Genomic DNA, 12,357 nt, shown 5'->3' with positions numbered 1-12,357 from the left:
AACTCAGCCAGCTCACCAGAGAATATGGGCTGCCTAATCTTACTTATTAATGAGTCACTGTGCTTAGCATGCAGTGTCTAAAGGGGAATGGAAAAAAGTCTCTGTCCTATGAAACTGAGGGTATGTCTACAGTCCCTGAGCAGGTCGATCTTTCGGGATTTTGATTTTGCACACCTAGCAGAGACACGCAAAATGAAAATATTAGAGATCATCAGTTGATCCCTGTACTCTTCAATCTCACGAGGAGTAAAGGAGGTCGATATGGGAGATTTTCTCCTGTCACGTCCCTCTGTGAAGACGACCAGGTAAGTCGATTGCCGATAAGTCAATTCTAGCTATGTAATTGCCATAGCTAGAATTGCATATCTGCAGTGGACTTACCTGCCTAGAGTAGATCAAGCCTGAGGGTCTGGCCCTGCAGACTCGACTCCTGCAAAATTCCCAGTTGACTTCAGGGACACTTTGCTTGTGTGAGGTCTGCAAAACTGGCTTTACGTTAGCAGTGGCAAGGAAGCGATGACTACAAATCTGAAGCACAGGTCTTTGCACCGGCATCCCTGAAGACGTGTTGTTGGATTGTGTATGTTCATTTTAATAAAATACTAGTGCACACAATATGCTTACAGATAACAAAGAGTACTGGGCATCTATATACAGATTGGACCTCTCTATTCTGGAACTCTCTGGGCCAGCAGACTCTGTAATCCGGCATGATTTTAATTAGCCGGATGACCACTCATCATGGGGATGGCCAAGTTTCCCGTGGTCCCATAAAGTTTGTTTCCAGCCACCAGTCCTGGCTCTCAGTGTTCTGTGCTGTTATTTAGCTGTAATTTACCCCTAAATGTCTCCTAAGAGCCCAGTAAGCAGTGCAAGTGTTGGTAATGTGCAAGGCAATAGCGACCTCCTGTGATCCAGCAAATTCTCTTATCCACCACCAGTCGGGTGCTGGATGACTGAGGTTCAACCTGCAGTACGCTACATGCTAAAAATGATGTACAGACATCAGCTAGTTGAATATTACTTAAATAATGCAGGTGTTTTCACCCAGCATTTTCCACAGTTAATTAGTCTATTCATTTTTAAAAGCCCTCAGTGATGAGATAGAGACCATGTGCCCATTTCTCCTGCAGTATTTTAATATTTATTATCACTTTAAACTTATTCCATGTATTAGCGCTCTTTTTTTAGTCATGTCCTGTACTAGCTTAATGGGCCGCTATAAATCCACGCCTCTACTGATTTCAGTGGGACTATGCTGATTCACTCCTGCTGAGCTCATGGTAATTGATGACACGCCCTGAGTTGATCACCTGGCCTTGTAGTCTGTGAAAAGTGGGGCGAACTGGGAATCCAGCCGTCACCAGGCCAAATGATGGACTTTGCCACGTTTTGACTCAGTCACCCGTCGGACAGAATTCTCACTGCCAGGCGGAGTTGAACATGCAGCTTTGGCCCCTTGTCAGGTGTGATCGAAAAGTGGGAAGCACATTTCTTGCTCTTTCGCCCTGTGCAAGAAGGTCCATTTGGGAGTGGAATCTTAACTCTGACTTTTCTGTTCTGATTTGCTCCTAGATTGTGTTTGAGGGTGTTATAAACAAAGGACATTCGGGAGAAATTGCCATCGATGACATCCGGATCGGCTCTGATATCGCCCTAGAAAATTGTATGGGTACGTAAACAGCTCTCTCACAGATTCAGAGATGCTTAGAGCCCAAATGGACCTTTGCAACAGCCAGTCTGACCCCCAGTGTAGTGCTGTTCTGGACTCGCACCTGGTGATTTTGGTGTCCTCTTGGCACAAGATTAGATAAGGAATCACTCTTGTGTGCAAAAATAGTCCACTTCACAAGAGCCTTTGTTTCTAGGAGTCTGCCAAGGGACGAGAACTCTTCCCCTGCCTGATTTACAGTGATTTTCTGGATTTCAGTAAAGCTGCTCTTTGCATCTGAACGAAATCAGGGGAAATATGTCCCTAGAGAACACAGGTACTGACAGTACTGGTGTCAAAGGCATCAAGAGGAATATATCTGTCTACAGAGGTGGGCTGAAACAATAGGTGGGGTTATTAAAGAATACGCTATAAAAAGGACATACACATGATTTAAAAGCAAAGTGCTAGACAAAGGAAACCAGCTGCCAGTCAGCATTACATGCTTGGAGGGGCTGATGGGTTCAATAGGAGCTTTTTCTAATGAGAAATAAATAGCAGAGGGGTTTGATAGTGGTGTTAACATGATAATGAAAGAGGAGCTGGTACTAGAATTCATCATTTCCTGATCCAGGGCAAAAGTCAGGGAGACAGGTTCATTAAACATGAAAGCTACGTAAGCTTTAAAAACATTTATTGGAGATTTACCACTGGAATGGTAATTCAACCGTTCATTTAGTTCGCCTAACCATCCCTCTGTTGTAATGGCAGATAATGAGCAGGGGATAGAGTGTGCCATGATTTCAATGTCACAGCAAAGTCTGGCCTTAGAGGAGTGGTGGGTGGGGTTGGACTACATAAAATACCTAATTAGTAAGGTCTGTGTTGGCAGATGTCCGGGGGAGTGGGTCTTCACTTCTGTTCAGCTGCAGAGAGGGGCTTGGCTGTAACACACCTCTGAAGGGCGCACAGCCAGCCAAACTGAAATCAAAGTCTTTCCATTGGTGCTGGCATGGCCCAACGTGGACTTGGAAAGGTTCACATCAGCAAGATGACTCTTCACAGGGTGTCAGGGGACCTCTTACATTCAGCAAGATAGGGCACTGGGACACGTGAGGAAATGAACACGGGACAATTGTTAGTCACCTTACTTAATACGCCACCGGAAGGCTCAGATACTATGGTGATGACAGCAGTACAAGAAGCAGAGTAGAATAGAATAGAATGGAATGAGGGCAGTGGATTGTCCTGAAGTGGTTCTGAGCTCTGTGGACCCGTTTCCTTGAATTCTTTGAATTCTAGCGTCCACTTGTCCTTATGCCAAAAGAGCTCATTTTGCATATGTAAAATTTTGTGTTGGCATTTGACAAATGTGGCAGGGCATCCACAGCATAACAAAGAAGCACAAATGACCAATAATGCTAATATTTTTTTTCTTTTTGAGCTTTTTTAAAACAGTCAAATAAACGTGCCGGATAGCTGATAATTTGTTTTTTATCTACCCGTAAGCATAGCGTGAAGTGTTAAAACAATGTCATTTGTACATCAGAAAGGTCCAAAAATGTTGGTTTTAAAAATTTGCTTCGAACTGCTACATACGTATGTTTTCAGGAACTCAAATCTGGACCTACGAACCAGTTAGTAAATGGCGATATTTTGATTTTGATCATGCCGGACAAAGGGATTTTAAAATGGTTTTAACTGAAAAATACAACGCTATCTCATCTGTAAGGTCACTTCTGAAGCCACCACAATATGAAAGAATATGCACCATACTACACTCCCTCTTTGTCAGCACCATAAAAGTAACTGACAAATTTAACAGGCGACTCTTTTTCAAATGTAATCCTGGGAAGTAATCTGATTCCCTTTCAGCCCGAAAAGAACTCTAATAAGTCTCGAAAATGTTTTCCTTCAGAAAACCTGTCACTTGTGGTGTGAATTTAAGCAATGATTTCACAGTGCTCTGTACAGACACAGCTTGGTGGTGTGACTCACAGGCGTGATGCAGAAGTAAACTAAAAATACTCGGAAGTCTGTTAACTCCGGAGAGCGAGTAATCACTAATGATTGCTTTTCAGATCCGGTAGTTTGCAACAGATCACTTTTTCAAAGCAGTGTCAAAAATCTCTCCTCTTTGTGTGTTGGAACTGCAAGACAATAGAGTGAATGGAGAGCCGTTAATGACACGGAGCCTGCCTGTGCAAAGTGAGGTTAGAGATGGGCTGGAAGTGAGACTCCAAAGCCAAACACCAGTCACTGAGTCAGATCACAGTTGGTAGCAGGCTCCTAGCTTTATGATGAGCAAATCCCTGCAGTCAGACACTTCAGAACTTGGGGCATTGTGGATTTAAAAAGCCAACTTTTTCGCTCAGTCTCAGACTGCCTAGCATGGCATGTGGCCCATTGGCAACTGCCAGTAACAAAAATCCCCAGCTGCTGAAGGTGGGACACTAGACAGAGAGGTCTCTGAGTAACAACAGAGAATTCTTTCCCGTCTATCTGCATGGTGAGTCTTACCCACGTGGCCTGGGTCTACCTGACCACCATATTTGAGGTTGGGATGTAATTTTCCCCTAGATCTGATTGGCAGGGACCATTTTTGTTTATTTATTTATTGCCTTCCTCTACAGCTGGAGGCATGGGTCATTTGCAGGTGTAAACTAATGCAGACGGTGAATTCTCTGAAGTCTTTAACCCATGGTTTGAGGACTAAAGTAACTCAGCTGGAGGTCATGTGGCTCTTCCAGAAGTGGGAGGGTGAGGTTCTGTGGCCAACAATGGGCAGGTGGTTGATCACTCCTTCTTAAAGTCCATGAAAGGGGACCCCAGCCTTTCTGCAAGGTTGTGATCCTCACGCCTGCCTCCGCTGAGAGGTTCCTGTGCGTTATCTTACCACCTCCTGAAACACCCAAAACAGCCCAGCAAAGTGCCCACCTTGCCCAAGCCACCCTACCACCAGTCCAGCTTCCAACCACCAGGCAGTCCTCAACACCCCCTTCAAAAGCCACATATAACACCAAAGAGGTAATGACTGGTAACTTCCTTGATGACAGACAGGAGTGTTTTGCCAGGCGTGGTAGCCTTTTTTCATTCAGCCCATGTTCACTGAAAATGCGCTTTCTCATTTGAGCTCCTTTCTTCGGGCGTGCGGTAGGAACACCGTCACCCTGATTGCCCATTATTTCACATGCCTCTCACGTCTCCTGACTCTTGTCCTCTTCCATGCGCGCAGGAGGTGCCCTGTTGTGATGGTGGGCAGACAGCTGCCGCATTTGCAGTCTTTTTGATCGATTATCCCTGAAACTGCAGAAGCGTGAACGCTGCAGGATGTTTAACTGGACACAGTCACTTTTGGCATCAGCTAGCCCAGTGTGTTGTGATGACCATGCAAATCTTTAGACCCGCATTAAAAAAGCCCTGTCAGATTAAATTATTTTTCTGACAATTGGCAAATCCATAAAAAAAACAACCTGGCCAGTCGGATACTGGCCAGATGGTAACCTGAGTCCCAGACAGTGGATTGTAGTCCATGTGTGGAGGGGCTCTGGGCGAGCAGGATGAGAGAGTAAGCCCACCCTGTACTCACCCCACCGCATCAGCTCCTGTTCTTCCTCAGTAGTCAGGCCCAATCTGAGTGGCGATCGCTTTGGATTTTGGGCCCAACCCATGAGTTAGTGAATCACCACAGCAAAATGTTTGGAAACCCCTGGATTAGGGCTCCTCGTATAGTCAAAAGGGGACAGATGGTGACGTTTGGCCTGCAGAGATGTCACAAATAAATAGATGGCGTTGCCTCAGATGGGATCGTCTGTTAGGGTTAAACATTCTCCTGTCTAAAACCTGAATATGTTTTCCCTTTGCAGAACCTCTCACAGCTTTCCCAGGTGAGAACTTCTACATTCCAGGTAAAACTGCACTTATTTGCGTAATTTCTCTGATGGCATGATTTCATTTTGGATTTGACGTTTTTTTTTAAATCAATGTGCATTTGCATATGAAAGTAACGGGACCTGGCTTGAGTCAAGAGAAAGAGCATATGACGCTATGCTTTCCCATTGGCAGAGGGCACTAGCCTAGGCACTCTTCATGGGGGGCATAGAGAGGACAGCAGAGCAGGGTTTGTTACCTCACGGCTAGCTAAATTTAGGACACCCGGAAACAAGACTAATAAGACCCAGATAAATTGTTCTCTTTGGCAAGGCCCGGTGAGGAGTTTTGATGCTTTAAAAGATAGGAGCCAGGAGCAAAAGGAAACCACCAACAGACGTAACCATAAAAATTGGCAGTGAATTAGAGTAACATGAGGTGGCAGCAATTTATTTAAGCATGAAGAGAGTTGCTTTTCCAGATGCCAACACTATTAGTGGGGTACGGTGGCAGGCAGCTCTCTTGCAAGGGGAAGGGAGGAATGAGGCGGTAGAATTGAAAGAACAACTGCCACCAGGACTTTGGAAGCTGACATTCAATAACAGGGAAATAAGGTGGAACGATGCATTTCATAGCGTGAGGCTGGTCTAAAGACTACCAAATGGGATCCTTTCCTTTGATAAAACCTGCAGCGTAAAACAAAAGGAAGAGGAGTTCGGAGCTAGTGCCCTGCTCATTAAACACGCTTCTGATTCAGCAAGGATTCTGCTTTCTGTACTGGAAAAGTGTGAGCTGTCCTCTTTGGGGCGTGATTTTTTTCCTCTCTTTCAGTGTCTAACACTCACTCACTCGCCAGAAGTCAAACGCCAAAGAATTAAAAGTGGGACTCCTTAGGTTTAAAGGGTGTTCTGAAAATGGCCCCTTTATTTTCAGCTGGTTATCGTATTCCTCCTGACCTCCTCTCCTAACCCGTTGCATGGAACGGTTAAAACTTGCTGGGTTTCACCCCAGAAGTGGCTGTATTTGAAAATGTTTTAGGATCCCCGTTCCGGATACAATTTATCCAAAGCCCATTGAAGTTGCCGGAGACTCTTCCTTTGATTTCAGTGGGGTTTGGACCAGTCTGTAAGTTATTAGCATCAGAAGAGGCACGCTGGGAGTTAAGAGTGAGCTAATATTATGGTTACGGTAATATTGTTAGTGCAAGGGTTCTAGGTACGTGGCTTGTTTATACAGCCTTCAGCTGAGCCCCGTAGACTTGGGGAGAAGCTGGTACACTGTTCTAGCCCAGGGGCTGGTATCGTTGGCAGGGTAAGCATCGCCTTTCCAAACTGCCTCATGTCGCCGCACCTATGCCCCACCGGAGTCCAAGCTCCCTCCTGCCTGTTTTTCCCATGCTACAGGCTGGGGCATGCCATGCCGCCTGCCTTGCTAGTTCTGGGGCCACTCCAGCTGCACAGTGCTGGTTCAGGAGTGGAGGGTCGTCCTGGCCAGGGATCAAGCTGGCGGGTGTGGCTTTGGGATTCTGAGGCCATGTTTCCTGGAGCTCTGGCCAGGGCAAGCTGCAGCTCCGCTGCCCGTCTCTCTTCTCTGGCACTCCAGAGTCGAGGAGGCTGCAGTCACGTTTCCAAGCTCTCCTCTCTGGTGCCCCAGGGCAGGGGCAGGTTGTGTCCCTGCTGCCTGACTCTGCTCTCCAGGAGACGGGAGTAGCTTCTCTGAGGCAGGAGGCGCTGTTCACAGTGGAGGGGGGGCTGGGCTCTGCTTGGCATGGAAGGGGCAGTGCCTTGGATGGAGGGATGGGGCTGTGGGGGGGCCGAGCCTTCCCAAGCCAGAGGTTCACCCCACCCAGCGCCCACGGCTGCAGTTTGAATAAGAAGTGTCTGTTGGCTTACAGAGCTGTCCCCAAGGAGCTGGACCAAACAGCTACCTCCTCCTTGCTGTGGGAAATGCTAATTCCCTGGCTGCTCCCTACTCTGGAGAGCCTCCGTGTTGGTCTGTCAACTCCCCGTCTTCACCGCGCGAGTCAGAGGAGGTTCCCAAAGACCCCCCCCAGCCCCGCAGCGGGAAGTCTGTGCGCACATTAACACACACGCCCCGGAAGGGAAAGGCGTTGCTTTCCCAAACTGCTGCACACAACCTCAGCCATGCTCCACCAGCATCCACGCCCCCTCCTGCTGGCTCCTCCCGTGCCAAAGGCTGGAGCTGAGGGCTGCACTATGCTGCATGTCCTCCTGACTCTAGGGACACTCTGGCTGCGCTGCCTGCCCAGTGCTGGGGCTGGCAGCTTGGCTAGAGGCAGAAGGAGGTCTTTGTGGCCAGGGATCAGGCCAGCAGGCATGTCCTGGGGCGGCTGGTGCTGCAGCCTTGGTTCCCCTGACCTCCAGGGCCAGACAGGCTGTAGCCGCACTGCCTGGCTCTCTGCTCTGGGGCTGGGGGAGACAGGATTCGCTAACCTGAGGCAGGACAGGGGTGGGGGAATGGGTGACAGGTGGGCCAGACCCAGCATCAGGAGAGACAAGAGCTTTTCGTGGGGCAGGGAGGCGAGTGGCAGTCTTTTGGCTGACTGTTGTGTCCCAGAAGTGATAGAAGTACCAGCAGCTTTCCCTCCCAGCCCTTGTTCAAGCGCACTGAGTAGCTCACTGTGGCTCAGCAGCAAAGCCCATGCCAGCTAGTCATTTGTTCTGCAAACCAGCAGCAGCAGCAGCATTTCCTTCCTAGATGGCAAAAGACGATCAACACAGGCTGAGGGAATGGCTACACCACACGGCGTTTAGCAATACAGCCGTGTCCCTTAAATTCGGCAGAGTGAACACGGTCGCATCTTGGCCCACAAAACGCTCCCACTGCCTCCGCGCAGCGTTGGTTCCTGCCGACAAAGCGCCGTTTGCTCTAGTACTTGGGGCAATACTTTTGTCATTCAGGGCACCTGTTTAACCAAGTTCTGCCACTCGAGTGCCAGTGTAGACAAAGCCTGAGCCTTCGGCTAAAGCAGAGGCGTCTGAAGAGTGCTCGCTAATCGGAAGGCTGACGGGAATGACCTAGTGTTAGGACCACGATCCCCTTCACAGCTGAGGCACTGCTCCAGGTCCCATCATGCAGCGCTCCAGCTCATTGCAGGGGATGGGCACACAGATCAAGATGGAGGGCTTTGTGGTAGGGCAGGGGTCAGCAACCTTTCCAAGGCGGAGTAACAAAATTTGACCTTTGACCTCTATGGACAGTCTGAGTGCCGGTGATACTTTCTAAAGTCACTGATAGTCTGACTTACAACAGCTTCATTAATAAATAAATGAATAAGATGCAGAGCTTTACCATTTAGGTGGTGGTTGGTAGCATTAGCTGGTCTTTTGTTAATCCACAGGCGGCATGGCTTTCAGCAAGCTCCCGGTTGCATGGGGCGGGGGCCTGAGCGCCTGCCTCACGTGCCGATGAAAATCAGTTTGTGTGCTGCTCTTGGCCCCTGTGCTGGGAATTGCTGACCCCTGTGGAGTCTGTGGGCGTCAGCTCTGTTCGAGGAGGAGGGTGGCTGGAATCAGCCTGTTCTAATTAGTGCATCCCTTTGGCTCCTGGCAGGATGAAGTTCATGCTCCCCTAGATTAATGTCCTTTTATATCTATTGAAACTGTGCTGGCTCAAAGGGCAAGTTAAAAAAAAAATTCTCCACAGTTTAACAATGACCTGGTGTGGGTGCATGGGCTGCGGTAAGTCTAACCTTACATCTCAGCTAGTGGGTCAGACGTTGATAAGACTCATCAACTGTGGCCCTCTTTGAGAGATGAAGCATCTGACCCTGACAAAAAAGACATGAAAAGAGCCAGTGTCTGCAAGCTGCATGAAGCTAGACAAATACAATTTCCCTGGGAGCAGGGTAGATTCTCCATCACTAAAAAGGGATGTCTGGCTAAGAAAGATGCTCTAACTCAACCAGAAGATATGAGCTTGATGCAGGAGACATTGGGTAAAATACTATAGCTGGTTTCACAGGAGGTCAGACTAGCTGATCATAATGCTCCCTTCTGACCTAGGAATCTGTGAAAACTCCGACACATTAATAATCCATATGGGCGTATTTTTCAGTGAGTTCTCAGAGGAACAATGGGAAGTCCTGTGGTGCCCTATAGACTAATAGATTTGTTGGAGCATGAGCTTTCATGAGCAAAGACCCACCTCGTCAGAGGCATCTGATGAAGTGGGTCTTTGAACGCGAAAGCTTATGCTCCGATAAATCTGTCAGTCTATAAAGTGCCAAAGGATTCTCTTTGTTCCTGCAAAGAGGAACATATTTGTGTCACATGGCTGCACCTCAGAGCCACAGACCACATTTTAGGTATTCTAACGTAATATTTCCTCCTCTTTTCCTTTTATGATTTTTTCTTCTACGTCTTCGGTTTTCATGTTAAATCCTGAAACTGCTGTGTGGCTGGGAAGGAGAGGTGCTCATGGAGGATACCGTGAGCGGACAGGACTGTGTTGCACACACGCAGAACCTCCCAGATCTGAATGAGACTTACAATGACATCCGTCACAAGTGCTGCATAAAACAAAGTGTGCACAAACCCGGCAGAAACAGAAGGGGCCTTAAGAACTAAGGCTGGAATGAATGAATGGAAGGAGAGAGTGCAGATGTGTGTAAGCGAGCCCAGAAAAGTGATGGTGTTCGGAGGATTTTTTTTTTCCTCTTAGCAAATCACTTTTCTATATCTAAAATAAAACTTCCAGAAAATAAGGAGCCCAATAAAAACAGAGCTGATGACCTCACTGTTACGCATGTATTGAATGGCTCGCAGCTATTTTTACCAGTCAACAGCCTAAGGAAGGGGACTTACCCACAAAATCTCCTGACCTAATATATTTGTTAGTCTCTAAGGTGCTACAGGACTGCTTGTTGTTTGTTAATGCCACAAGTTGTTTTTGTTAACACTTGGGAGACAAAGGAACGTGATTCCGACCTCAGCTGCTAAATTGACTTCCCCAGAGCTCTGCTATCTCCTCAGCCTACCTTAGGCTAGTGTAACGTAGGAAGCGAATTAGGAGACCTGGGGATAGATTTAGGCACTGGCTGAGCTTCACTCAGCCTTGGCCTGAGTGGGGCGGAGCTGAGGTGGCTGGAAGCCATCTTTACACATGACGGTTCTAAGCCAGCTGTGGCCTGGCTCAGTTGCTGGCGCAAGTTTAAATAGTGCAAGGGCAGTTGTCACACACACCGGGCCTTAGCCTCGAAGGAGCTGGGACTCTTTGGAGTCCGAAGGTGCTGCAGTCACACACACACACAACCCTGCCATGCTATCTGCATGAGTGGGGCTGGGAAGGGATGAAACAGAGCTGACTGCACAGGCTCTGTACTGTCTGGGATCGCTCGCTGCTCAGGGGAATAAGAGCTAAGCTAGTTTTGTGGCTGCTGAGGTCAGGGCTTCGGGTGACATTTCTGGCACCAACAAATGTACAGCCCTGGGCATTAATCTCTCTCCGTCTCAATGTACTTCTCAAATACATGCATCAGATAATGAAGTCATATCTGGTAGTCAGGGCCCCCTGGTCTCTGTGGTGGCAGGAGACCAAACTCCAGAGCCACAACCCCTAAAATCCACTGGGGCGTTAACTGATCACCCTCCTTTTTCTTCCTCCCCGTGAAGCGATGGGCCGCTTCTGAAGATGCTCCCCCATGTGAAAGTCATCAACAATAGTTTTCGAGTCTGGGTTCTTTCTCGCGACTCTGCAAAAGGTTTAGCTCCCACTGGGTGCTTCAGAACCCCCTTTTCCCCTCATGCATGCCTGGGGAAGGGGGAGCTTATGTGTGCTTTTAGCAGCTCATTACCCTGGCTCCCAATGCTAATGAGCGGTACTGGCAGCTGGACTGTTTGTTCTCCAGGCAGCCTGGCTTGCCAGCCAAAATGACCAAGGCTCTTCTGTTCCCTGACCTCCAGCCTCCGAAGCTGCGGTTGCCTGATCGCAAGGTACAAGGCAGACCGTGAACTCCACATATACTCTCTTACATACTCTCTCTGCAGCTGCCTCATGCTTTTAGGCAGCTGCAGGCAGCAGCAGAGTCAGGAGACAGCCTCAAAATCAGGTGCAACAAAATGACAAAGACCCCCCGCCCCCCCATGCAAATTCTCGGGAAAATACCCAATTCCACAGGTATGGAATTGCAGAGGTCACAGGGTTTGGGTCAGACTTCTCCAAGAAACTGGCTCAGATGCTCTGCAGGCTCAGGAACGATGCACATTTTAAGGTGATGCCTGCAAGCATAGGGATGAAAGAACGTTTTTTTGAATGAGCATTGAGATTTGGGGCATGATTTCTGCAGCCCGGGGCAAATTTGGTGGTCACTACCATGCTGTTCCTGGGTGGAAGGCGGGAGTGGTAGCTCAGAGCATCCATGTGGAAGTTAATTGTTTGTAAAGCTCTCTTAACTAGGCAGTGCTACGTAAAAGCACAAGATCTTAAATACTACTGGCCTTTGCAGTCAGAACTCAGCCTTTTGAGAGGCAGCTCCCTCTCATGTTTCCCCCAGCAGTCAGATTAAAATGGAGGTGTTTTTGAGCAAGCAGGGCTGGTGATTAGACATACGTGAATGTGTTACCACTCAGCTAAGTGGATTTGCTTTTGGAAGCAGTGGCTGGTTATCTGTAAGGCTCTTTCGCACAGTATATTATTCATCCTCGTGGAAGCCCTAAAAGCCCCCCTCCTTCAGAATGAAACAACTGCCTGGGTCATTTGGCAGAGGGAAGGAGGTTTCATTCACAGCCTTCTGCATCCTTTACCTCTTCAAGGAAGCGCAAGCCTTGGTTTTAGAGACAGGAGAGCAGCAGCCTTTGGAAAGCAGTCTTTCCAAG

General features: G+C 48.2%; 1 protein-coding gene across 4 annotated transcripts in view; it reads left to right on the top strand.

Annotated features, from left to right (window-relative positions):
* NRP2 (neuropilin 2) overlaps positions 1 to 12,357 on the top strand; it is a 129,775-nt gene that overhangs the window by 92,923 nt on the left and 24,495 nt on the right. For 2 of the 4 annotated variants that reach the window (XM_075001349.1, XM_075001351.1), the window contains exons 14-15: positions 1,576 to 1,672; positions 5,518 to 5,538. In XM_075001349.1, the coding sequence (XP_074857450.1) occupies positions 1,576 to 1,672; positions 5,518 to 5,538 (118 nt within the window). Of the gene's footprint in view, positions 1 to 1,575; positions 1,673 to 5,517; positions 5,560 to 12,357 lie in introns of all 4 variants that reach the window. The other 2 variants (XM_075001348.1, XM_075001350.1) reach the window with 1 other exon arrangement.

Source organism: Carettochelys insculpta, chromosome 8 (assembly GCF_033958435.1).
Source record: "Carettochelys insculpta isolate YL-2023 chromosome 8, ASM3395843v1, whole genome shotgun sequence".
NCBI lineage: Eukaryota > Metazoa > Chordata > Testudines > Carettochelyidae > Carettochelys > Carettochelys insculpta.
The sequence above is the reverse complement of the archived record's forward strand: the minus strand, read 5'-3'. Positions and strand labels throughout refer to the sequence as shown.